This window comes from Chlorocebus sabaeus, chromosome 12, assembly GCF_047675955.1.
Source record: "Chlorocebus sabaeus isolate Y175 chromosome 12, mChlSab1.0.hap1, whole genome shotgun sequence".
In the NCBI taxonomy this organism is placed as follows: Eukaryota; Metazoa; Chordata; class Mammalia; order Primates; family Cercopithecidae; genus Chlorocebus; species Chlorocebus sabaeus.
In genome coordinates this window covers 84136584-84162959 of record NC_132915.1, presented here as the reverse complement: position 1 = coordinate 84162959, position 26376 = coordinate 84136584, and the positions used below count along the sequence as shown (strand labels likewise).

The window sequence follows — 26376 nt, the reverse complement described above, 5'->3', positions numbered from 1 at the left end:
CCTCATAGCACCCATTTGTTCCAAGGAAGGGCAAAGGCGGGTTCAGAGAAGCCAAATCCCAGCCTGGGCTGGTGTTCCCTGGCAGGGAAGAGACAAAGGCTGAGTCTGTCCCCAGGCTAGGTCTGATTTCAAAGCCCCATTTGCAAATGGGAGACCTGGGTACTTCTCCCACACTCCCCCTCCCCCCAGCTACCCAAGGCTAAAAGTCCCCAGAACCCCAACTCTGTCCACCTGGGCCCCTCTAGGTCGTATCTTCTGTAGAACCTCACCTCTGGGATTCACCTTGCACTGCAGCTGCTCCTCCTGGACCCCCTCCCACCCTGGGCTGTTCAGAAGCCCAGCTCAATGCCTTTTATGTCCATGGTACAAGGCCAGGCCTAGGGCTACCGAGGATTCCAATGGCCAAAAAAGGACAGCAGCTCTTTCTCAGCCAGCCTGTGCCCACCTCGATCTGCAACTGATAGAGGAGCTGGGCTTAACAAGCTTTCAGAACTGGGCTTTCATGTATCCTATTCTGTTATCTTACAAAAAAAGGAAACTGAGATCCAAAATGATGACTTGTTCCCTTGCCCAAGGTCCTTTCCCAGGGCATTTTAGTTATTGATGGATTTCTCTCTGCATTCTCAGCAGCCAGCACAGTGCTTGAGATGCAATGCCTGCCTGAGTATGATACCTCCAAGTACAGATGCTACAAGCCAAGTCTCAAGATGAACAGAAGGCAGGGAATGCCATGGTGGGGAACAGACACACTCGTGACCATGAGGGGCAAACCAGAGAAACCGGTGATGATGATAAACATTAATATTTACTGAGTGCTCTTCTAAGCCCTGGACACATATTAACTCATTTAATCCTCCAAATCCATAAGGTGGTAACGATTACTATCCCCCTTTTACAGAAGAGAAAGCTAAGGCACAGCAGGAATAAGTCACCTGTCCAAGGTCATACAATTAGAAAGTGGGATTTAGTCATTCTATTACAAAGATACATGCATGTGTATATTCACTGCAGCACTATTCACAATAGCAAAGACATGGAATCAACCTAAATGCCCATCAACAATAGAGACTGGATAAAGAAAATATGGTACATATACATCATGGAATACTATGCAGCCATAAAAAGGAATGAAATCATGTCCTTTGCTGGGACATGGATGAAGAAGCCATTATCCTAAGCAAACTAATGCAGGAACAGAAAACCAAATACTGTCTGCTCTCACTCATAAGTGGGAGCTGAACCATGAGAACACATGGACGCATTGGGAAGGAACAACATACTGTAGGGCCTGTCGGCGGCAGGGGAGTAAGGGTAGGGAGAGCATTAGGAAAAATAGCGAATGCATGCTGTGCTTAATACCTAGGTGATGGGTTGATAGGTACAGCAAACCACCATGACACACGTTTCCCTATGTAACAAACCCACACATCCTGCACATGTGGCCCGAAACTTAAAATAAAAATTAAAAAAAAAAAAAAAGAAAGTGGGATTTAGGTTCTTGCAGTCTGGTTCCAGAGCCTGAACTCTTTACATTTGGATATACTGCAGATGAAAAACTACAATCCAGTGGTAAGGGGAGGATAGGAAGAAACTGGAGAGAACTTCACCTAAACAGAGGTAAATCCTTAAAGGGAGTTACAGGTTTTGTAAGTTGAGGCTGGAAAAAGACCAGGAGGAACCAGATGAAGTGGCAGCTCAAGGGATGCTCAAGGTACCTCTAGACGGGTGAAGGTATGACTTCTGGGATAGAGCACACTATATGTCTTCCCAGCCAGGCTCCTGCAAATCTTCCAATAAGAAATATAAGTTATATACAAAGTCCAACTAACCATTTACACCTTCACAGGAACAAGAATCTTGTTGTCAGACTAGCTCTCCAGCCAATGAGCTTGTGTGACCGTAACAGAGCCTGTGTGACCTTGAGCAAGCCACTTTCCCTCTCTGTATGTGAAATGGCAGACTCTGCCTGGATTAGTTAACAGAGCCAGGTGGTACTAGAAGACAGATGGGAGCCTTAAGTGCCAAGAACATAGCAGGAATGGGAACTACGGTGAACACCTTTCCTGCAGGTTGGGTTGGGAAATAGAACAGAAGGCTCGGGTGGCTGAGGCCCAGAGATGGGGTGAGACAAGGGAGGAATAAATCACAAAAGATTTGGAAATTCTGGCTAGGCATGGTGGCTCATGCCTGTAATCCCAACACTTTAAGAGGCCAAGGAAGGAGGATCACTTGAGCCCAGGAGTTCTAGACCAGCCTGGGCAACAAAGTGAGACCATGTATCTACAAAAGCAAAAAATTTAGCTGGGTGTGGTGGTGCACACCTTAGTCCCAGCTACTTGGGAGGCTGGGTAGGAGGACTGCTGGAGTCCGGGAGGTTGAGGCTGCAGTGAGCTCTAATAGCACCACTGTACTCCAGCCTGGAGGACAGAGCAAGACCCTGTCTCAAACAAACAAATAAATTAATGAATATTGAGAAATTCCGGGCTGGAAGCCTCCTATATAAGCCATCCTTGGTCTCAGTATCCAGCACAGGGCCTGGCTCAGAGAAGTCATCATAAAATGTTTCACAAATGAGCAAATGAGTGAACAGAGTCTCAAGAGACAATGGTGGGGATAGGAATGGGTCAAATCTGGCTCCAGCCCCAGAACTTTCTCTGAATTTTCACCAGGCCTCCCACTGTCAATACGACTATTTTCATGGGTCTAGAAGTTCTGGACAATGCAATAAGGCAGGAAAAATAAATAAGAACTACTAACCTTTGAGGAAAATGAGACAACAATATGTTCTTTTCTGCAAATAATATGAATACCTATCTATAAAATCCAGGAGAACCAACTGAAATACTAATAGAATTAATAAGGTGATTTAGTAAGGGGATGGTTATAAATTAAATACAAAAATAAAAAAATACAAAAATTAATAGTTATTTTCACTAGATGAGAGCTATCTAGAAAATACAACGGGGAGAATATTCCATTCGTGACATCAGAAACTAAGTATAAACCTAATAAGAAATGTACAGGGCTTATGCAATAAAAACCATTAAAGTTTACTAAGAGATATTGTAGAACTTCAACCAAATAGGAAGACATGCCATATTTTTAGATAGAAAAATGTAATATTTTAAAGATGTTAATTCTTCACAAATTAATGTATGTATTTAATTACAATTCCAGTACAAAGCCCACGCGTTTTTCAAGGAAATTGTTAAGATAGGCATAAGGTTCATCTGACAGAATAAACAGCCAGAAATGTTTTAAATAAAGAGAAGAAGAAGGATACATAGTACAAAGATAGTAAATGTCATATAATTGGCATTTTACTAGCATAAAAATAAATAAACAATGAAACATAATACAATGGCTTGTATTAGATCCTTGTCTATTATAGAGTAACCAGTGGAGGAAAGATGTTTAACAAGTGGTTAACTATTGGAGGAAAAATAATGCTGGAACCCAACTTCATTTCCACCACCCCCATTAAGATGAATTCCAGATGGTTTAAATTGTTTAAGAGTACAAGAGATATTATGAAATGACAAGGAATATAATTGAATATCTATCTGATCTTAAAATAGGAAAAACATTTCTAGGTATAAAAGCAAAATAAAGAACCACAGATTTTACAGATCAATAGAGCCCTCCTGAGATTATCTGATATATTTTTTTAAAGGATAACATTTCTATTCGTGAAAATCATCATGAATACTCTTAAGAAGCAAACAACAAACTAGAAAATATTTGTAAGGTGGACAAAGCCTTAATAACCTCAAAACAATGCTTACAAACCAATAACAAATGGCAACATCCCAACCTCCCAAAATAAACCAACTCGTAAGTGGTGAAGTACAAATGGAAAAGAGATTTAAGAAAAACATATATCTCATAGATGATCAATGAAGTGAAAATGATAATAAATTATCTTCTTTTAAAAATATCTTCCTTTAGGCCGGGCGCGGTGGCTCAAGCCTGTAATCCCAGCACTTTGGGAGGCCGAGACGGGCGGATCACGAGGTCAGGAGATCGAGACCATCCTGGCTAACCCGGTGAAACCCCGTCTCTACTAAAAAAATACAAAAAACTAGCTGGGCGAGGTGGCGGGCGCCTGTAGTCCCAGCTACTCGGGAGGCTGAGGCAGGAGAATGGCGTGAACCCGGGAGGGGGAGCTTGCAGTGAGCAGAGATCCGGCCACTGCACTCCAGCCTGGGCGACAGAGCGAGACTCCGTCTCAAAAAAAAAAAAAAAAAAAAAAAAAAAAAAAATCTTCCTTTAATGCTAGCAGGAGCATAAATCAGTTTAACCTTTCTAGAAGGCAATTTGCTAATAAAATAACAGCTAAACACTCATATGTCTCTCATGTGCAAGGCATATGATAAACATTTGCATATATGTGTATATTGCATGTGTATGTATATACAAATATATCTTGGTATATGTCTCGATATATGTCCACATATACATATATAAATACACATACATGCATGCACATACACACACATAGTGAGGTATGAACTATGATCTTCCTTGTTTTACAGAAGTGGAACCCGAGGCCCTCCGAGTTTTAAGTAACTTGCCCAAAGTCATGCAACCAGCAAATGGTAGTGAGGTGGGAGATGAGACTTGACTCTGGAGGCAGGGCTTGGACTTGGGACCTAACTGAGGACCAGCTAAAACAGGCATGAGGTAGAATCACCTTTCCATAACACATGCCCACTAGTGTGCCATGTTAGTTTACCATTGTTATGACAATCTGAAAGTTACTGCCCCTTTCCATGGCAATGACCTGATGACCTGGAAGTTACCACCCCTTTCCTAGAAATTTCTGCATATTCTGCCTCTTAATTTGCATATAATTAAAGGTAGGCACAAATATGACTGCAGAATTGCCTCCGAACTGTTACGGTCAGCACACTGCCTATGGGGTAGCCCTGCTCTGCCTAAGCAGTCACGGAGCTGTTCTGCCACATCAATAGAGCTGTTTTCTTCTACCATGAGCTCGCTCTTGAATTCTTTCCTGAGTGAAGCCAAGAACCCTCCCAGGCTAATCCCCAATTTGGAGCTTGTCTGCTCTGCATCAGTAGAGCCAGGATTCAAACTCGGGCACACTGACTCCTGAGACCACATTAGCAATTCTGTTTTTGATGAACTTATCCTAATGAAATAATTGGAGATATTCTAACATTTATATACAGTAATGTTAATCAAGATAATATTTGTATATTAATTCAAAGTGGAACTGATTTTTTTTACAAATGGAGTAAGTTATACAAAGCTGGGATGTTAGTGTTGATAGAATGCCATGAAGCCATTAAATCATATGTGATGGATGCCAAGTGGCTAACACAGGAGAATGTTCACAATAATTGTTAAGTGAGGAAGTCCAGATACCCAGCCACAACAAAGTGGATCCACACTCACATATATGACACACACAGGGAAGACTAGAGAGCTGTGGAGTTAGGGCTAGATTGTCGCCTTGAGGTCAGACAGCTGAGGGTTTGAATGCTTGCTCTGCCACTTACCAGAAATGTGACTCTGGGCAAGATCCTTGGCCGCCTCGGACCTATTTCCTCATCTGTAAAATGAGGGTAATAATACCTGCTCTGCAAAGTATATAAAGCTCTTGGCCAGGGCCTGGCCCAAAGGTTGCTCAAAATGCTCTCAGAGCTTATTACTGGGCACGACCGCTACAGGTAGCTCACTTTCTTCTTGATATCTTCTGAACTTCTCCACATTTTCCTTGGGTGGCTGAGGCCCAGAGAGGGGATGAGACAAATGAGCACTAAATCACAAAGGATTATAATAGTCTGGGCTGGAAGCCCCCTGTATATTCCATGTCTGATCTCAAGTGCCCAGCACAGGGCCTGGTCCAAAGGAAGGAACATTAGAGGAAGAGGAAAGGTAAAGTTCACATCAGCTCTGCCAGCAGCCACCTGGGCCATGCAGCCTGCCCCCTGCTGACCCCTTCTCTTTCCCAGTGTCCAAGGGCCATAGTCATCCTGGCTAGTTCACTGCAGACCAAGTGGACCAGACCAGAGACAAGGTGACTAGCTGCCCAAGAGTGGGACCAGGAGCCTCATGGCCCAGTGCAGGGAGTGCTGGTGGGGAGCACTAGCTTCCCTCTCCAGAAGGAGACCCCCACTTCTGCCCTAGAGCTCCTCATTTGCACCAAGGACCTGCATCCTGCCTGACTCCACCATGGTCCAGCATCAGCACCCTGCCCCGGGGCAGCTCCAACCCTCCTACTGGCCACCAGCCAAGCTCTGCTTCTTAAATGGCCTAAATGACATTTGCAAACCTGATCCGGTCATGTCTATTCTGCTGAAATCCTTTTCAGGTCTTCCAGCTGCTCTTTGGATAAAGTCCAAAAATCATACCACCAACTGCCAGGCCTGTTGCCCTCGCCAGCCTCCTCCAGCCCCTTTGCCTAGGTGTCCACTATACTTCAGACCTTGGTTCAACCTTCCTGCCCTCTGAGAAGGTGTCCCTCACCTCCTGGACAGGATCAATCTGTATATCGTGGGGTCTCTGAGCACCCCGGGCCTCTCACGTGGAGCCCTAGAGACCTAATCATGGCGTAAGTCTGCACTTGTCAATATGGTTGGCTTGTTTTTCTTTCTCGCTCATCTCTACAGTCCCCAAGAGCAGGGACCATGCCTGCCTGTGTCCCTGATAGCCCCAGTGCCTCACACATGCTGACAGCTGCCCCTTCTGCAGCACCTGCCACGGATCAGCACTGCTCTAAGTGGAAACACATCCTCTCAGGGTCCTAGCTTCTCTGCCTCATTCTCAAAGTCCTGGATCCAACTCTGTGCTGGAGCTGACGAGCTCCCTTCGCTGCTGGATTGGAACATGGGATATGTGGGTAGATAGTAGATGGGCAGAGCCTTGGGCTCTGGAGGAGGAAGATGGGATGTAGCCTGGCTCTGGCCTGTACCAGCTGTGACACCCTGACAAAGCTCCTTCTGGCAGGCAAACCCAAGGATCTGAAATACAGTCCCCCCACTGCCCAGCCATGATCCAGGCAAGGTCCCTTGGCCCTCTGAACTTTCACTCTTCTGCACTCTCAGGAGGGATGAGGTCCCTCACCTCAGGTTTCTCTCTTTCTTGGTCTTCCTCAAACCACCCATCTCTCCCACCCTTCAGTGTAGCAGAGGGATCGTCTTCCCACTAGGCCATAAGCACCTGAAGGTGGAGATGCACTGAAGGGATGACTGCATGGGGCTAATCCAGTTCTGTGCCCCCAGGGCAAGCCCTGCCGGGTGTGACTGATTTATCTGTCAACAGCCCATAGTGGGTGCTCAATACATGTTTGTTGACTGAAGGAGGATGAATGGATGGGTGGCCCCAGACACCATGCACTGAGGTTCCACAGTGCTCTGAGCAGGGCCAGCAGGAGGAGCTGATGGAGTGTCTGCTACCACAGGAGCAGGGAGCGAGTCTGGCAGTGGGAGGAGAGAGGCTCCACTGGTCCCAGAGCGGGCTAGGCAGGGGCAAGCCTGGCCATTCAAAACAGCTGCTGATGCTCAGCATCAGGGGCCAGCACAGGCCTTGGGGGAAGCCAGCCCTACAGTCCCACCAGGTCACCTCCCATCCCAAAGGGGATCTGCTGAACAGTGAGGACCCTAGGACCCTCTTCCCAGGGTCCCACCCATTCGTGCAGACACACAGCTTTCTCATCCAATCTCAGCCAAGTCATTACTCCCATCCAGGGAGGGCCTCTGCTTTAACTTTTTCCTGCCCATGCCACAGATCAGCCTAGGGCCCTGGCCCAGTTACCTGGGCCTCCCACCTAACCAGCCTGCCCGGGGGCCACCTCTGTTCACCCTTGGCCTCAGGGCCAAGTGTCCAGGCAAAGAGCAAGATGTTTTCCCCTGGCATTTTATGCAAGTCCCAATGAGAGAAGCAGCCTCTGATTCCAGTGTATTTTATAGAACCTACACCCTTGTCTGCTATACACAGATGTAAATGGGAGTCCTGTCCGTGAGGCCCCGAGTCGGTGGTTCCCAGTCCCACGTGGTGGCAGGAGAACTCACTTGCTAGGGAGAAGCCTCAGTGGCCACACTCAGAGATGTGTCTCAGAATGCGAGGAGAAACAGCTGGCAGGCCCTCCTCCTACCACGGCACATCTGTTAGCAAGATTGGGGTGGGCTACCATGGTGCTGGCACTGAGGTCCCACAGTGCTCTGAGCAGGGCCAGCAGGAGGAGCTGATGGAGCATCTGCTACCACAGGAGCAGGGAGTGAGTCTGGGGGTGGGAGGAGACAGGCTCCACTGGTCCCAGAGCAGGCTAGGAAGGGGCAAGCCTGGCCATTCAAAACAGCTGCTGATGCTCGGCATCTTGATGTACCCACAGCCTCTGCAAAGCAGAAGTCTCCAAATGAGTTCCTGCCTCTCTGCCTGACCTGTGGGAGCAGGTTCCGCTGCCATTTCCTAGACAATGTCTTCATCGACCTGTGCCTCAGTTTCCCCATCTGTAAATGGGTACGCTATCTCCACCCATCTCTTTAGGTCTTTGTGGGGATCAAATGAGACCAGCCATATCAAATGCATGCACAGTGTCTGGCACACAGGAAGGGTTCAGTATATGGCTGGTACTATAATCAGTGTTCGCTCTACGAAAGCCCAGAGCACCTCCAGGCAGCTGCTAAGCACTGGACACCTGAGGCCTCCACTGCCTGCCTTCCAAAAAGGAACCCAGCCCAGCCCTGGACTTAGAGTTACAGATCTAGAGGGGCTGAGGTCAGTGCTCCTGCACTCTGCTTTGTCCCAAGACTCTGGCACCACAGATCCATACACCCAGGACTACCACGTGAGACCTCTGTCCAAAGCTCCCAGGCAAGCTGATGGGCCAGAAGGAGTCCTACTCCTTGACTCAGGAGAGCTGGGCTTTAGCGGCTGCTCAGCAGCTCACTGTGCATGGCCTGGAGCCAATCAGTTAAGGGCTTTCCTTAAGCCATTCAACCTTTGCAGCTGGGTTATCAAAGAATGGCCCTGGACCTGGCCCAACCAAAGCCCAGGGGTGCACTTCACCTGGTTACCCCACAGATGACACAGGCTGGGTTGGGAGGCCCCTGAGCCAGGAGCCCGTCTGCCCTCCACAGCTCCTTTGGCACAGGCACTGCTCTCTTAGCTTCAGGGACTTTAGCATCCTCCTTCCCCTCCTCCTATCTCTCCAGCCATTCCGCAAGCTTTCTTTTCCCATGACCTAAATGTTGCTGGCTCCGGCACTCCTCTTGGTGCTCTGAGTTTCTCACTTCCAATGCAGTGCCCCAACAACCTTGCCCTCTGCCAGAGCTCCAGGAACAGACTGAAGAGCTCAGCAAGTGCTGTTCCCATATCATCAAAGCATCAGCCACTAAGGTCTCATTAAAAGTGAATTCGAGTATTCCAAGAAGACTCCCTGGGGGAAGTGGCATTTCTGCGCCAGCCTCCCCCTGGCTCTATCTCCAGCTCAGAACAATCCTGAGTTCCATAATATCTGTCCATAAATGATCACTTGACCGGGCTACATGTTTCCACATGCAACATCATCCGAGTTCCCTCCTGGGACCCAGTTCAGTCCCCAACGCTAATATCAGGGAGCTAAAAACTGTCTGGTGTTTGTAACTGAATCTCACCTTGCACCCACCACCATCCTTTCCACCCTACCTCCTCCCACACCCCTAAGTTGGCCGGACTAGCCTCCTTTCTCCCCTGTATCTCCCCTGGTCTCCTGGCCTCGGCTCTGGTTCCCCACCCCCACTTCATCCTCATGGCATCTAGTGAGCTTTTTAAAACGTGATCTTTCCACATCCCTCCCCAGGATGCATCTTACAACACGGTAAGCCTTATGTTCTTAGTCTGACATTCAAGGCCAGCCTTCCCTATTTAGCAAGAAATCCCCCCTCTGCCCACTGCCCTGAAGGCTCTGGGTTCCAACTGCGCGACTCCCCCAAGTCTCTCCCAACCGGAAGCACTGTGTCACCAGACCAGGCACAGGGCCCAGCCCTGGAAAGGGGTCCAGAGGGTGATCCTGGCTTGGGTGGGAATCCCCCTCAGTGCCCCTGAAGCCCTCCCACCAGGCGCCCCTGGGAAGCACTTCAAACATGGCTCCAACTCCAGCACCCACCAGGCGCCCCTGGGAAGCACCGCGAATACGGCTCCAACCCCAGCACCCACTCCGTGGCCACATCTCCAGCAAATACTCACTTTGGCTCCAGGAGGGCCGGGGAGACCTGGATTTCCATAAGGTCCAGGGGGACCCTGAAAGAGAAAAGAAACAAAAACAAATAAGGTGACAAAAAACAGGGGCCATCTCATCTCTGACTGCAATGCCTGGCACCTTCCCTACACCCACTGGTTTATTATCTTCTCCCCAAACCAAGCCCTAGCAACACTGTCGTGGCCACTCAGCCTACTTTTGGGAGCACCCCCTCCGTGCCTGGCCTCGTGGGAAGCACATCCCATGTGCCATCTCATTTGATCCTATTAACTGGGAAGGTAGGTCATAGTGTTATTACTATTTTGAAGACAAGGATGCTGATGTTCACAGAGGTTTGTAACTGTCTCAGATCACCCAGCTGCTAAGAGGCAGAGCTGGACCTTGATCTCAGAGCACAAGTCCTTCACCCCTAAATTTTACCTCCTCTCCACACTCTCTCAGCCTGGCCCCATCAGCCCTTCCCAGCTTCTTCAGGCTCAAACCACTCTTAGCTATGCACTTCCCTCCCATGTATCTGGTACTTTCTCTCCTCATTGCCTTTGCCCATGATGTTCCCTCGTCTGGCAGCATCTTTTCTCATCCATCTCCTCTGCTTGAAACCTGATCCATCCTTCACGCCTGGCTCAAAGTGCCATCTCCTCCAGGGAACCCTCTAGAGCTCCTCCAGCTTCAAGTGGATTTTTTTTTTTTTTTTTTTAGAGGCAGGGTCTTGCTTTGTGGCTTAGGCTAGAGTGTAGTTGTATGATCATAGCTAACTGCAGCCTCAAACTCCTGGGCTCAAGAGATCCTCCCACCTTAGCCTCCTGAGTAGTTGGGACTCCCAGCATGGGCCACCATACTTGGTTAATCTTTAATTTTTTTTTTTGTAGAGATGGAGTCTTGCTACATTGCCCAGGCTGGTCTCAAACTCCTGGCCTGAAGCAATCCTCCTGCCTTGGCCTCTCGAAGTGCTGGGATTACAGGCGTGAGCCATGGCAGCTGGCCCCAACTGGACTTTTGTATGAGTCTTTGGAGTTGAGAGCTCAAGAAGGATGCATTTGACCTCTTGTGAACAAAGGTGCACCTCTCCCATGGCTACAACATGTGATCAGACCCTTAAACCCCTGCAAGCTCCAAGCTTTCAAGGACTTCCAGAGACCACAGAGCACCTGGGAACACTGGACCCAGAGAGTCCAGGAGGCTTGGTCAAGGTCATACAGTAGAGTTGTGGCCAAGTGAGATCAGGGTCCAGGGCCTGGTGGTTTCAAGTCCAGAGTTTATTCATGGTGCTGGATTTTCCCAGTCCATATCCAAGTTCCTCTATAACAGCTGGGTCCTGTTATGTCCACTTTCTCCAGCAAGAGCCCTGGCCGAGAGTCTTCCAGCCCAGTAATATAAATAGAGCCCTAAGAGTCGGGTAATACTTGAGGGTTTTTGTCTAGCAGGAATAATCTGGGGCATAGGAGGTGAGGAGAAGCACCCCAAAGGGTGCAGTGGTCCTCCCCGCCCAGTCAGCCTCTAGGCACACTGCCCTCGTCCCTGCCCCTCTTGATTCATCGGGCTAACTGTGTGTGAACTGCTTTCTTCTTCCCTCTCTGAGGCCAGCTTCCCAGCTGCAGCCTGTCACATTCCAACCAAGGCACCTCCCTCTTCCTCTCTTCCTTGATGCCTGAACTGGGACCCTCCCCTTCTCCGAATGCACCGGGAAGGAACAGTGTCCAGAGCCTACTGAGCCTGGGGAGTTTCTTAGTGCCACTTGTGACCCTCCTTCCAAAATAATCAGCCCTCCTGCCCTCCCCTGCAGTCCACCAAACACTGTCTCCTGGCACGCGACAGAACCTGGAAGCATCGAGACTGGGTCCCAGTTCCAAGCCCCACTTCGCAATCCCCAGCCTCGGTCTCACCCTCTGTTCTGTAAATGACTGGGACCCAGCAGTCTCTAAGGAATCTGGAACACCCCCCGATGTTCACCCCAGCCCAGGCTCGTGGGGTCTAACCAGGTCTAACCACAAGCTCAGTGGGAACTGGACAGAGTTTGGGAGGGGGTGTTGAAGGAGGGGTTCGTGACACCCAGTTCCACCAGAGCCAGGCGTGGGCTGCACAAGGTCAGGGGTGGCTGCCTCTCCCCAGTCATGCCCCCAGCTGCCCCATAGATGGTGGGCCAGAGCACTCAGCTCCCCCATCTGCAGCTTCTGAAGGTGGGGGCTTCCTGTTTCCCTGCCCCCCCCCACCGTCCCCACCCCTCTCCAGCCTTGCAGAGAAACGAGGCACATAGTTGACTGAAAGCCAAGCAGACTGATTCTATAAATGCTGCAGCCTAGAAAGCCAGGTGGGGGAGGCTCTGGGATTCCCCGACATCCCTCCATGGGCTGGGGGAATATGTGGAGGTAGGAAGGGGCAAGACACAGAGCTTTGGGCAACCTCAGGTAAGAATGCCCCTCCTTAAGCCCCTCCAGAGCCCCCATCTGTGCAGAGAGGAGCCGGGATTGTTTAATCCAGCGTTCTATTATCTTTGGAATTTTATAATACATGGAATTTCCAGTCTAGAAACAGGATGATGGTACGGTGGCGGGCGGCGGGGCTGGGGTGGCTTGCAGGGAAAGAGCCTAGAAGCGTGTCAGGAAAGTCATTCACCCAGAGCTAGGTGGAAACTTAGAAACGCCTTACCATGACCCCAGGCTTTACAGATGGGGAAACTGAGGCTAGGAGGAGGGAAGGGACTTGCCTAAGATTCCACAACTTCTTGGTGGAAATATTCTTGACTCTTAGATTAAAACTCTTCACCAATCATTTGCCCAGCACCTCCTGCACGCAGGGCACTCTGCTAGGCATCATGTAGGACAGAGAGGTAACCAAGGCCTATCTCTGAAGGGGCTCAGGTGAGTACCCAGAAAAATAAGCACAATAGATGCTTAAGATGGTAGGCTCTGGGCCAGGTGCAGTGGCTCACACTTGTAATCCCAGCACTTTGGGAGGCCGAGACGGGCGGATCACGAGGTCAGGAGATCGAGACCATACTGGCAAACACGGTGAAACCCCGTCTCTACTAAAAAATACAAAAAACTAGCCGGGTGATGTGGCGGGCGCCTGTAGTCCCAGCTACTCGGGAGGCTGAGGCAGGAGAATGGTGTAAACCCAGGAGGCGGAGCTTGCAGTGAGCTGAGATCCGGCCACTGCACTTCAGCCTGGGCAGCAGAGCGAGACTCCGTCTCAAAAAAATAAAAAATAAAAAATAAATGGTAGGCTCTGGAGGCAGACTGCCCGGGTTCAATCCTGGCTCTGCCATTTACTCTCTAACTTTATCTGAAGTAACTAAACCTTTCTGAGCCTCGGTTTCCTCGTCTGTAAAATGGGAATAGATTGAAACCTATTTCTCAGGATGGCTGGAAAGGTGGAATGAGATCCTGCACATGTGGCTCAGCAAACAGAGTTCAGTGGTCAATGAGAGCTTTGAGAAAATGGCCCACGCCATCCACAGGGAACAGGGGAACCACTGCTGGAGTTCCAAGAAGGGAGTGGTCATCAGAAATAAAGGTAGTGTTTGCTCTTAGACATGAATGGAGGAGGAGTTTACAAAGGAGGACAGCCAGAGCAAAACCACAGAGGCTGGGGGGCTCAGGAGGTTGGGGAAGGGAATAGGCTGCCTAGGTCAACAGCCTCTTCCTGGTCCCAGGCTGCACGGTCCCATGGGCTAGCAGCCTCTGCGATATCTATGTGGTCCCCAGGGGGCACGTGCTTCATGAAGGCTCTGAAGCCAGGAAGAAATGCCGCTTCAGATGGCAGATTCCAGAGCCCTGGGCCCAGGGAGCACAGGGCCAGGTCTGGAGGGAACTAAGGCTTGGGTAATTGCATAACCAGAACCATTCGCTGGGCTCAGAGCTAAAAATATGCCCCAGGCAGCTGTCTCTGCCAGGGCCTCACCAGGCACCCAGCGTGGGAAAGGCTGATTCAGCCTGGGCACAGATGCCGGGTGCTGTTGGTCTCAGCCCTCTAAGGGAAGCAGGTAGGTCTCCCTCTAAGGGGATCTCCAAGGGTTCCAGCATATGGGTAAGAGCCTGGGTTCCAGTCCTGGTTTTGCCATTTCCTACTCAGTTTCCTCATCTCTAAAATGAGAATGATCACACTGTCCCATGGGAGCTTGGGGTGGGCGTGAGAGGTCAAATAAGGCAGCATAAAAGAAGGTGCCAGGACATCACATAGGAGCTATTTTATTTTCCCTCTGGGGCTTGGGCTAGCTCAGCGAGCCACTGCAGCCTGCCAAGCCCGGCCTCTCTCCAGCAGGAGGAACTCAACTCCTCCCTGGCACGGCCCCTCCAGGTACCTATGTCCGCATCCCTACCCCAGGAGAGCCCTGCAGGAACAGGAAGAGGGATGCAAGGGCCATATATTCCCCAAGTCAGCTTTTTTCCTGGACAAACACTGAAGTCCATCAACCAAGGGGATGTGATCTTCAGGCTTCTCCACCTTCCCCACCCCAGGCTGCAAAGGATGATATCCCCAATGGACAACCGAGACCTACAAGAGGTCATTGCTGTTCCATGCCGTATCTGTCCATATAGCATGTCTGAGAGCCCTAAGTCCACTCCAAATGGATAAAGCAAAATATGGGTGCCAGAGATGGGGAGGGAAGAACCTGAGGACACACAGCAAACCTGAGACCTCGGGGGCAGTGAGACGCAGGCCAAAAGAGCCAACAAGAGTTCCAAAGGACAGCGTGAGATAACTCACCCGAGGCCCACGTGCACCAGGGATTCCAGGTAGCCCAGGCAGCCCAGGGGGACCCTAAGGAAAAAACAAGACAGACAGCATTAGACAGTGCTCACTGGCAGCAGAGAATGGGCTCAAGCAGTCATTCAACAATCCCACCTGCAGCTGTGGGCATGGATAGTCCACGGCTCAGAGGAGGAGTCCCCTGAGGTCCCTTCCCTGAGAAACTCATGCTCTTTGGAGCTTCTGGGCTTTAGTAGCTACTATTCAGTCACCGAAGCCCTCATCATTTATCACCCAGCTAACTTAGGGTGTCACCTCCTCCAGAAAGCCTTCCGAAGTTGGACAAAGTCCCCTCTTTTCCTCTATTTTAAAGACCACTATCTTACTTGGGGAATTATCTGCTTAGAAGCCTGTCTCTCCCATCAGACGATGGTCTCCTCAAAGGAACTAAGGGGATATGAGTCATCTTTCTATCCCCAGGGCTCACTCAAACGTTTGATCAAATAAAACAGCCAGAAACCTCAGAGCTCAGCCAAATTCTCTGCAAAATCAGAACAGAGAAGTGACTTGGCCAAGGTCACACCAAGTATCTCTGCCCCACAAAGAGGCAGCACAGCACACAGAGCACGGTGCGGGTTTTTGAATCAGACGTGCCCGGGTTCAGATCCCTGCCTGTCACTGACAAAATGCGCAAGTCTTTAGCCAGCTTATGCCCATACAAACGGAGGCAATAAAACACTCCCCATGGGATTCCAAGGATGACATGAGAGATGATAAATGTGTAGCACAGTGCCTGGTACGTAACCGGCACTCAAATGTGCTATCTGTTCCCATGGCCACAGCATGGTCCAGCCTTCATCACCACTTCCCAAGAACCTGCAGCAGCTCCCTCAGTGGTCTCCCCGCCTCTACTCTCTCCTCCACTCCCTCCCTTCTGCAGTCCTCCTCCACACAGCCTCATTCACCTTCCAAAAGCCCTCGCCTGCTCCACAACATTTAAGAGCTCCCCATTTCCCACAAGTGAAAGACCTAACGCTGAAGCTCAGCATTTAAGGAACATCTGCGTATCTTCATCTCTTTTCTCTTTACACAGGAAGGGAGGCAGCCGAGCAGACTTACTAACCATGAGCTGGTCTTTGTTCAAATCCTGTCTTTACCACTTAATAACGGCAGACTTCCTGCAGTTCCTCCCACTTATCTGAGTCTCAGATGCTCCCTGTTAAGATGAGTCCCACAACTACTGCTGCATCTACCTCGAAGGAGTAAATGAGGATTAACTAAGCGCCTGATGTGAAGAACTGTGTCTGAAGCCTTCAAAGGAAGCCAGGCTTTCGAGGATGTGTGAGGCCTGGGGAATTCATTTGTTTCAAATAACCATCAACGAGATTCCAGGTTTCCTGCCCAGAGTTAAAATCGGTGTTGAAAACCCAGTCCGGTTTGGCTGGTAATTAATCCAGATCTCACGCTGGGCAGCCTCGGCTCACAGTTCTGGCCTGTGAACACCACGTGCTTGCTCGTCCATGAATAAATATCAGAGGAGAGATCCAGACAGGCAGATATGGGTACCAAGGTCACTGGGCAGAAAGAGGAGGGACTGTTTTGTGACCTCGGGTAAGTCCCAGCTACCTCTGAGCATCTGGGGACCTCTGGCCAAACTGTTGGCAGAGCTCAATGGCTGGGTAGAGGAGTTGTCTGGTTTTGCAGGTTCTGGACTCTGGGTGCCAGTCTTACCTGTCACTGACTTCTCCTCTCCAGCTGTCTCTGGGCAATAGAGTATGGTGTAACGCCAAGGGCCTGGGTTCACATAGGGCACCCCCCCCCCCCCCAATTACTAGCTGGGTGGCTTTGAGCAAAGCTATTTCCAGGCTCCAAGCCTTTGTTTCTATTGCTGTAAAATGAGGTTAATAATAGCACCTAGCCGACATATAATCTATAACAAGTGCTAATCCTGGTGTCTGGCAGCCAGTTAATGCTCAAAAAAATGTTAGCTGTTATTTCTGTTAAGCAAGCTTCTGGAACGTCCTCAACTCAAAATTTTAAGCCACCCTCCTTCACATCTGTTTCTAGGGGACAGTAAGAGATGTCCCTTCTTAGGAGGCCCTCCTTGACCCAACTGTCCCAGGTGGACCCAGAATTAAAGAAAAAGCAGGGGGCTGAGATGAAGCACACTGTAGGTATACCATACCATTTCAACAGATAAGAAGCCAGAGGGAGGTTCAGAGAGGTAAAGTGACTTGCCCAGTACCACACAGCTAACAAGAAGCAGAGCCTGGATTCAAACCCAGGACCGCTGGAACTGTTCTCCTACCCTGCGCAGCTGCCACACAATCTTGGTCAAGTGTGACTCTAACTAGGTATGTGGCCTTGAGTAAGTCCCTTCCCTTCTATGGGCATCTGTGAAGTAAAGATCCTGGAACCTTCTTGGCACTGGCATTTCCTGAATTGCGGAGGGCCAAGGTGGGGTAATTTCCTCTGCTACGTTATCAGGTGAAGAGGAAAAGCAAGATTCTTCCCATGTCACAGAGGAGAAGGCCAAGGCCCAGCGGGGTGAAGGTCTTGTCCAGGACTCTGGGGAGGAACAGGTTCCGTGGGTGCAGCTTCTTCACGGACCCTGGTGGGGCTGCAGCTGCAGAGGCCTGGACACTCCCTCTTGGCATGTCTTCTGCCCCAGAAATAGGGGCATCCAGGATAGAGTCTGACCTCATCCACCACATCTGCAGAGCAGACTCTGAGTGCCACTCAGGACCCAGGGTCCAGCCTGGTGATGTCAGCCCACAGGCCGACTCCTTGACAGGCCGGCCCCAGCTTTGGGCCTGGCCAATCCCTTCACTCTAGACCTTCAACCTGGGTGGGGACTGCCAGCTGCCCAGTGCTAGCCATGGGCTGGACCCTCCCCTACTCAGTGCCCACTTTGTTTGTGGCAAGCATGGGTGGGTGCCCCCTGGCCCCTCTCCCCTGATCCGAGACCCTGCCTGTTCTCTCTGCAGTGGAAAAACGCTGCCATTTCTTTCCAGGGGCTGAAGCCTGAGCGGGTGACTCTGGGATGATTCACGAGGCCGGGGTGGGATTTTCCACTTCACGCTGCAAACAACGGGGCCTCTGAGAGGGCCCGGAGCTGAGGGGGAGCAGAGCGGGGGCTCAGGCCTGCCTGGGGGAGGTGGAGGAGGCCTGAGCTCCAGGCGCACGCAAACAGAGCCATGGAAACAGCCAAGCAGACCCCTCGGGGCTTCCCCCAAGGGTCCTGGCCTCTGACAGCCAGATCTAGGGGAACCCCATCCTACGGAACAAGTCCACCCTTGTGTCCAGCTACAAGAGCCTCTGCCTGCCAAGCCCTGCAGAAAGAAACCAGCGCTAGCTGGCATGGCCCCTGGCAGTAAGCAACAAGAGGTTTTACAGGCCTGGGGTTTAGGAGACCAAAGTCCGAACCTAGGTGTGCAGGTAACTACCGTGTGACCCTGAGCAATGTCCTTTTGATCTCTACGCCTGGACTCTGTGTCTGTAACCTGTTGGGGGTAGTTAGGGAGCCTCAAAGGGCTCCTCCATCTCTGATTATCTGAGCTCATGATTATTCCTAAGAATCCCACAGGGCACCCAGACTTTCCCAGCCTCTGTCCTAGGAAGGACCTGCTGGAACAGAGCTTCTCGGCATCAATACAGCTCTGTATGGCCTTAAGTGAGTTACTTCATCTCCCTGGGCCTCCAGGCCTCAGTTTGTCCAGCTGTGAAATGGGAATGTAATACCCATATTCTGAGATAGCATGTGCATGCTGATTCTTCTCCATTTCCTCCCCAGAACCATGCTGTGCCCCAGGAAGCTGACTTCTACAGATTGTACCCTGGCCTTCCTTGACCTCTAGCTTCCAGCTGGGTTTGGCCAATGGGAGACCCCAGAAAGAGAGTGCACAGAAGGGAGGACAGGCTATTTCTCTCCCTGTGCCCTCTCTGCTGTGCTATAATTTGGCTGCAGCTGTGTTCTCCCATCGCCCCTGCTTCTGCGGGGAGACCCTTGCTCAAGGTTTTCACTCTCACTAGGTTCTGGGAACACCTTTCCCTGGGACCTTCTGGTCTGGCTTAAAAAAAAAAAATGGGGGCAGTCCTCCCCTAAACCCCCTCCTGTCTAGCTGACACGTGTCATGACACTCTCATCCGTTCAGGCTCCCAAGCTGTCCCTGCTCCACTGACTAGCCCCAGGTTAATATTTTCATAGCACAGTTCTCCAAGCAAATGTGAGACTATGTCCAGACCCTCCCAGTTGTCTCAGTGCACCAAAGTCCCCACCGCGACACCCACCATCCGTCCACAATCACAGCCACGACAATCTACCAGGACCCAGGTTTCATATGTGCTTTACCTCCCGCATCTCACTGAATCCATGTAACGACCCTGGAAAGGTAGGTGGCACCGTATCCTCATTTGATAGAGGCAGAAACTGAGGCTTAGAGAGGTTAAGTGATTTGCCAAAGGTCACACAACACCAGGCATCTAGAGGACATTCAGTTAACAATTGTGCAAAGAATGAATGGATGGCTGGATAAGGGAATGGTTCAAACCCAGGTCGTCCCAAATCCTAAGACTACGTGCTTTTGCAGTCCACATGGCCTCCTCATCTCCCTGACAGCAGAGTTCTGGGTAAGCTCAAGGAGCCCCGTCTGGGAGTCAGGACGACCTGCATTTCATAAGGATCAAATTCTTTCGTTCATTTCACAGATAGATAGTCACAGAGCACGTGCTGTGGGCCAGGCCCTTAGCTGGGTCTTCCCGACGGGACATTTGCAAAAAGTGCAAGCGTGGGCAAATGCCAGTGGCCTGATCGTGAATAAATAAGGCCTTGACTCGCCTCCTTTCAGGCGTGGGGCTTCTGTGCAGCTTCTGTGCAGCGCTGTGAACCGCGGCCTCCCCGCCCCAACTCACCCAGGGCCAAGCTCAGTTTTTCCATGCTCCCCCCTCCTGGGGCTCCCACAGAGCTCCCTCACTCAGCAGCTACAACTCCTGGCAGGCCTGGGCCCAGAACTCTGTCTCAGCCTCTGCCAGTTGCTCTCGTGCCCTGAACCCCAAGGAACAGGTTTGCACATGCAAACACAGCCACTGCACCTCTCCAAAACACTGAAAGGCCCCACTGTCATGTCTAAGGGGAGAGCTGTCCCAACACTCTATTTCAGTAGGAGACTGAGCACTGGGGAGAGGAAAGAATTTCCCCAAAGTCACTCAGCAAAACTAGGTAAGATGGCCCAACTTACTTCATTTCTACTCCAGCTTTTTTTTAGGACAGAGTCTCACTGTTGCCCAGGCTGGAGTGCCGTGGCATGATCTCGGCTCACCACAACCTCCACTTCCCGGGTTCAAGGGATTCTCCTACCTCAGCCTCCCAAGTAACTGGGATTACAGACGTGTGCCACCATGCCTGGCTAATTTCTGTATGTTTGGTAAAGATAGGGTTTCACCATGTTGGTGAACTCCTGGCCTCAAGTGATCCGCCTGCCTTGGCCTCCCAAAGTGCTGGGATTACAGGTGTAAGCCACCACGCTGAGCCTCTACTACAGCTTTATATGCAAATAAAATTTACGCACATTTTCAGGCCACCCTCCCCACCAGAAGTGGGAGCTATTATCATCTTATGTTCTATAGAAACAGGCTCAGCATGGATCCGTCACAGAGCTAAAAGGGGTGGAGCCAGGATTTGAACCCAAGTCTGCATGTCCCCAGATGGGGGACAATTAAGCCCTTCTCCTGGGCAGCTGGAGCTTCTGCTCTGCTGGGCTTAGATCCTGGATGTATATGGAGGTCAAGGGAAGACAGCAGAGGCCAGAAAGAATGAGAGTTCACTTTATCACCATTCAAAGATGCCTCTTCCATTACATTATTCTGGTATCTGGTGAAGAAGTGACCAGGTTGCCATCTGCTACACAGTGGACAAAGATTCTACCAGCTTCCTGGTTCCTCCTGGAGTAAGTCTATGTTCCAAGCTGGGGGAGGGTGGGGACAGGGGATAGCACGGGGCCTGAGGCAGGGATGTCACCTGGGCAGGTTGGTGTCTTCCCCTTGTCCTCAGAAGTCAGGGCTGGAGGAGCAGAAAGAGCCTCGGCCCTGGCCAGAAGTCAGGGACCACAAGTCGCATCCCAGCTCCTTCAGGAACATGCTGGGTGCCTTTGGCCGGGTCCTTTATCTCTTTCTAACCCCTGTTGGATCATCTGTGGGGCAGGGCTGAACACATACAGACTGCCCTCCTCAACCAGTTTCCATGAGGTCCTAAAGGAGACACCGTGCCTGTGGAAGTAGCTCATAAACTTGATGGGTTATCGAATCAGAAGATTCTTTAGGCCAGGCACAGTGGCTTAAGCCTGTCATTCTAGTGCTCTCGGAGGCTGAGGCAGGAGGATCGTTTGAGGCCAGGAGTTTAAGACCAGCCTGGACAACATAGTGAGACCCAGACTCTACAAAAAAGTGACAAAAATAGCTGGACATGGTGGCATGTGCCTGTAGTCCCAGCTACCTGGGAGGCTGAGGCAGGAGGATGGATTGAGCCCGGGAGATTAAGAATGCAGTGACTTGTGATCACACCACTGCACACCAGCCTGGGTGACAGAGTGAGACCCTGTCTCTAAAAAAAAAAAAAAAAAAGAAAAAAAAAGAAAGAGATTCTTTAGATTTTGAGTCCTTCCTTTGAGACCAGGGACAGGGACAGTAGTGACTTTTGTCTGAAGCCCCCAGTCCCCCAGATCTGAGTCCCAGAGCCTCAGAGAGGACACTCAGGGCAGTGGGATGGAATGTGCTAGTCTTGGAGTCTAGAGTCTGGAATGTAAACTTCAGCTCTGCCTCCTCCATGCTGCGTGGCCTTGGGCAGGTCCTGGCCCTCTCTGAGCGCAATTTTCTCACCTGTCCAATGAGGAACGTTGAACTAAGTCATCCCCAAGCATCCACTGACTGACCAGGTTCACTTCAGTGCCTCCTCTTTTCCAAAGAGATTTGCCAGGGGGCCTCACTTCCTGCTAACCCAGAGCCCCGAGCCCCAGGAAAAAGTATTTGACTCAGATATACAGAAGACCCAAGATTCTATAGAATCTGCCCTGGGCCAGCTCCCCTCCTCTCTCCACACCACACACATTCTTGGGAGGGAGGGCTGGCCTCCTCCTCACAGCTGGGTTGTGCTGTGTGGCCAGAGTTGAGACCATGGACCTCACCATGTCCTGTCAGGAGGGGACAATTCCCCTTTTGACCTCACCACCATTGAGCCCAGCACACACACAGCGTGGGAAGCTGAGCTGTCAGGGCCCCAAGGCACCTGGTGCCGGAGTTGGCCTGGGTTGGCTGGAGAGGTGAAAAGGGTTCCTCGTTCTTTCCACAAGAAAGTGGTGGCTCCCAACTCTCTACGCTGCCAATTTCAGAACACGGAACTTGAGCAGAACATTGACATAATTGCAAAGCAATGCATACAGTTTCCATAAGTTCGACAATATGGTTATAATAAAGGCGGACTCTCAGTCCCCTTGGAGACAGGCTGGATAAATATTATTCCTAATGATTATTAAAACTCATTAAGTGTGTTTGGAAGGCCTGGGAATTCCCAGCATCTGCCACTGTCTCCGCATTGCAGGGAGCCCTAACCTCAAACACAGAGCCCAGTGGGAGAGCCGGCTTCAGGAAGGAGAGAGAGAGGCCACCACACGGTGGTCGTCTCCAAGGCGGGAGAACAGAGCAGAGCCCTGAGGCTTCTGGAAACGCCATCCCATCATTCCCCACCCAGAGGAATTGGTCTCCAGCTGTGGGAAGGTCGTTGCCCCTGGAGACGGTCCCAGGCAAGCCAGAGATATCGACCCTGAGACCATCCTGCAAGTCGTGTTCTTTCTTCTCCCTTCCTCTTCCTTCTGGCCCACGCTGATCTTCCGCACCCCAAACTCCTACCGGGCGTTACAAATCAAACTCCTGCAGGCGCTGGGCAGGCAGGTAACATAAACAGGTGAAGGGACTGGTCGGAAGACTCAGTCAGGAGAAGTGGGGACCAGCACAGACAAGAGCGGACTTGTTCTAACGGGGTGGCTCAAGTGCCATTGCACCTCCCACTTTCCAAGAGAAGCTGGTTGCTGAGTCTTTTTATAAGAAATCTCTCACATTTTTCAAATGTTAGTAACTTATTGGATTTTTAAAAAAGGACACTGCACGTGCCAAACAAAACATATCCAGAGCTCCCCATGTGTGACCTTTGTCTGCAACTCTCAGACAAGCTGATGGCCAGAAGGACCCCTGCTCCATGAGCTGGGAGAGCGGGGCTTTGGAAGCTGCTTACTCACTGCATGATCTGGGGCCAGACAGCTACGGGCTTTCCTTAAGCTGTTCGACCTTTGCAGCTGGGTTAGCAAAGAATGGGCTTGGACCTGGGCCAACCAAAGCCCAGGGGTGCTCTTCACCTGGGGTTAACCACCAGACTTAAGTCTGTCCCAGTGGATCATGAATCTGGAGCAGAGTGAGCAATGATGCATTTAGCAGAGCCAGAGGAGCCAGGGGCCTGGCTGGAGCCGAGGATGTGCCCATAACCAGCTCCCTGCTCTAAGCTGCTCCTTTTCCTTCTTTATCAGGGGCAACCACTTGACCAATGCCCCAGTCCCCCACTGGAGCTCCACGCAGCATGCAGACCCCACTCAGTCTTACCGGCAAACCACAGTCTCCCTTGGGCCCCGGAGGCCCCATCAGCAGAGGGAAAGGCGTAGATCCTGCCAGGTGGAAGAACGAATAGCCACTGCTCGTGGGCCGGGGGCTGGAGGACAGGAATTGTGCCGGGGCCAATACCAGGGCTGAGGTGGTCTGCTGACTGGGCTGGGACTGTCTGGGGCTAGGCCTGGTTGTCAGATCGCTCAAGGGGACATCCCTGGCTGCCTTCCCAGGTCTGAGGGGGACGGGCTTCCGGGGGCTGCTCTCAGGTCCGGCTTTCTTTGAGGCTTCCGATCCAGTGGGCTTCTTGTTTCCAGTGGGAGCTGAGCCAGGAGTGGGGATGGCAGGTGCTGTTCTGGGAGCGCTGGTGCCCGAGGTTGGAGGCACCATTGTGGCTGGTGGCCGAGTCGTCCTGGTAGAACCAGGAGTAGGGGCAGGAGATGAGGATAAAGCAGTAAATGGAGGAGGTTTGTGGGTGCTGGTGCGGGCAGAGGCCGGCTTACTGGCATGGTTAGTCATCTTGGCCTCAGTCTGAGCTAGTGTGGGAATGGGTTTTTTAGAGGAGCTGGTGGTAGGAGGTAGGGGCTGGGTGCTGGGCAGTGGGGGCCTGGGCATTCCTTGGTTCCTCTGGATGGGCTTCTCTGCGGGACGGGATACTTTGGCAGGAACTGGACGGGAAGTAGGTGGTACTTGCTTCTGAGTGGGTGGGGCTGACTTTGTAAATGAAGGTGCAGCTGTTTTCTGGGTAGGATGGGGGCTTTTGACGGGGACAATTGAAGTAGAAGGGGCTGAAGGCTTGGTAGGGAGGCTTTTGGGGATTTTGGTGGCTGTGATCTTCTGTGATGGTTGAGCGGCTGCAGGGCGAGGCATTCTGGTGGAGCCGCCAAGAGAGGCTGGGAGCACGGGATCAAGTGTGTTACTGGCTGACAGCTTGGCAGGTAGCAGTGGGGTTTGGGCTGGGCCTCGCACCGTGATATGTTGGTGAGGGTTTGTGGGGCTAGTCCTTTGGGGCTTGGTGGGAGTGGCGGGCACCACAGTGCCCTTGGGTCCCCTGCCTGCTGGCTGTGACCCCAGGGCTGGTGTGGCAGTGGTCAAGTTCTCCAGGCCTAGCAGGGCGAGGTCAGACTGGAAGGTGAAAGGTCTGCCAGAGTCTTGGGAGAAGAGAGGTCCCAGTGGGGACTGGTACGTGTCAGCCTGTCCACACTGCTTCCTCAGGTGGGTACAGTAATTGTGAGCGACCTGCGTCACGGGGTAGATACTGAACTGGCACAGAGCACCTTCAAACTGGACTGCATGCGGGTTCATCTTTCCAAAGAGGAAGGAGCCCCCGGGGTCGAGTGCAGGGTCCCTGTGGAAAGGCAGCAGGACAGGCACCCGGCGCTGCCCGCAGGCGGTCACCAGAGTGACTGTGCGGCCTCGGAGCTCGAGGGCCAGGTGGTGCCAGCGCCCGTCGTGCATGTCGAGGTCGAAGGCCACCGAACGCCGGGACCCCAGGTGGACGACCGTCTTGCCGGGGAGGAACTGCAGGCCCAGCTGCAGCTTGTGTTTCCGGCTGCGGACAGCGAAGAGGAAGGCATGGTTCACCCGGTGGGAGCAGAGGCTCAGCACCAGCGCCAGCTCTGTGCCCAGGGAGGCAGGAATGACGGAGCCCGTGGGAGCCTGGAGCCGGGCCCGCTGCGTAAAGATGAAGCCAGACTGGAAAGGAATGACTCCCGGGGGTGCAGGGCTCCCGGCCTTCGTCCAGCTGAGGCCCAGCCGCTGGAGGACGTCCACATCTGAGAGGGAGGGAAAAGGGGAGAGGAAGCAGTCAGGGCCTGCTCCAGCCCGCCCCACCCCCACCCCCTAAGGGGCACAGACAATGTGGACAGTCCACCCACAGCTACCTAGTCCTTTGTTCATTCATCTAAAAATAATGCCGCCCCATGGTGGTGGCTGAGAGGGCAGCGTTGGAACCATCCGGCAGGGATTGTGACCCCTTATCTGGCTGCATAATCTTGCATACTGGGGTTAAAAAACAGACTCTGGAGCCAAACTTCCTGAGTTCAAATCCTACCTCTAACACTAATCTTGTGACTTTAGTGCCTCAGTTTTCCCATCTATTAAATGGAATAGTAACAGTCCCAACCTCAGAAAGATGTAACAGTTACATGAGTGAATACATTTTTTTAAGTGCCTGGTACAAAAGCAGCACTTTCAAATAATAACTAATACTAAAAGTAATGATAATCACCAAATGCTCTTGCTGAGAGTGTTACAGGTTGCGCAACAGTGACACGTTATACTCCTTTTTCTCCACCAGGAAAGCCATCTCCTCCAGGAAGCAGTCCCATAAGTGAGGGACCAGGGTGACAAGAATAGACCTGTCACCAGAGCTTGGTAAAGGATGTCCCAGGGGTCTCACAGGTTTCACCATCTCCTCAGGGACCCACCCATGCCCCTTCCCACTCCCAAGGTGTCTCTACCAGGCTACGGGGCTGCTATCTGCTATCAGAAGGGTGAGGGCATTTCCGCTGACTCCTCCTCCTCCCCGCAGGGCTCTGGGGAGAGAAGGGGAAGCAATCAAAGCATCCCTGCAACCTCTGTCCTCTGGCAAAGTGTATGGATATCTGACTGTGGTCTGGCCAGGTCACATCCGCCCAATAATTATGTCAGCAGGGCTTGCCAGAGCAAAAGCAAAAGGAGGGCTTCCAGAGTGTTTATGGAAAGGCTTCCTGACCTTTCCCCTCCCAGACCATTAGACCCCTTCAGTCAGCTGAGCTGCCAGTGTCGGCAAAGCAGGCTCCTGAGCTCTGACTCAGCAGGGAAGGAAAAGCTTCCTTTGGAATCTGAGTCTTGGTCAG

The 26376-nt window shown here is 51.5% G+C and overlaps 1 protein-coding gene across 4 annotated transcripts in view; it reads right to left on the bottom strand.

Annotated features, from left to right (window-relative positions):
- The window catches only part of COL27A1 (collagen type XXVII alpha 1 chain), a 158039-nt gene that overhangs the window by 121397 nt on the left and 10266 nt on the right, over window positions 1-26376 (bottom strand). For all 4 annotated transcript variants that reach the window (XR_005235389.2, XM_007968312.3, XM_037984064.2 and 1 more), the window contains exons 3-5: window positions 23537-25311; window positions 14912-14965; window positions 10192-10245 (exon numbers count right to left, since the gene is read on the bottom strand). Coding sequence is in view for 3 of the 4 variants with exons in the window: in XM_007968312.3 (XP_007966503.3) it covers window positions 10192-10245; window positions 14912-14965; window positions 23537-25311 (1883 nt within the window). In the remaining variant the exon portion in view is untranslated. The remainder of the gene's footprint in view (window positions 1-10191; window positions 10246-14911; window positions 14966-23536; window positions 25312-26376) is intronic.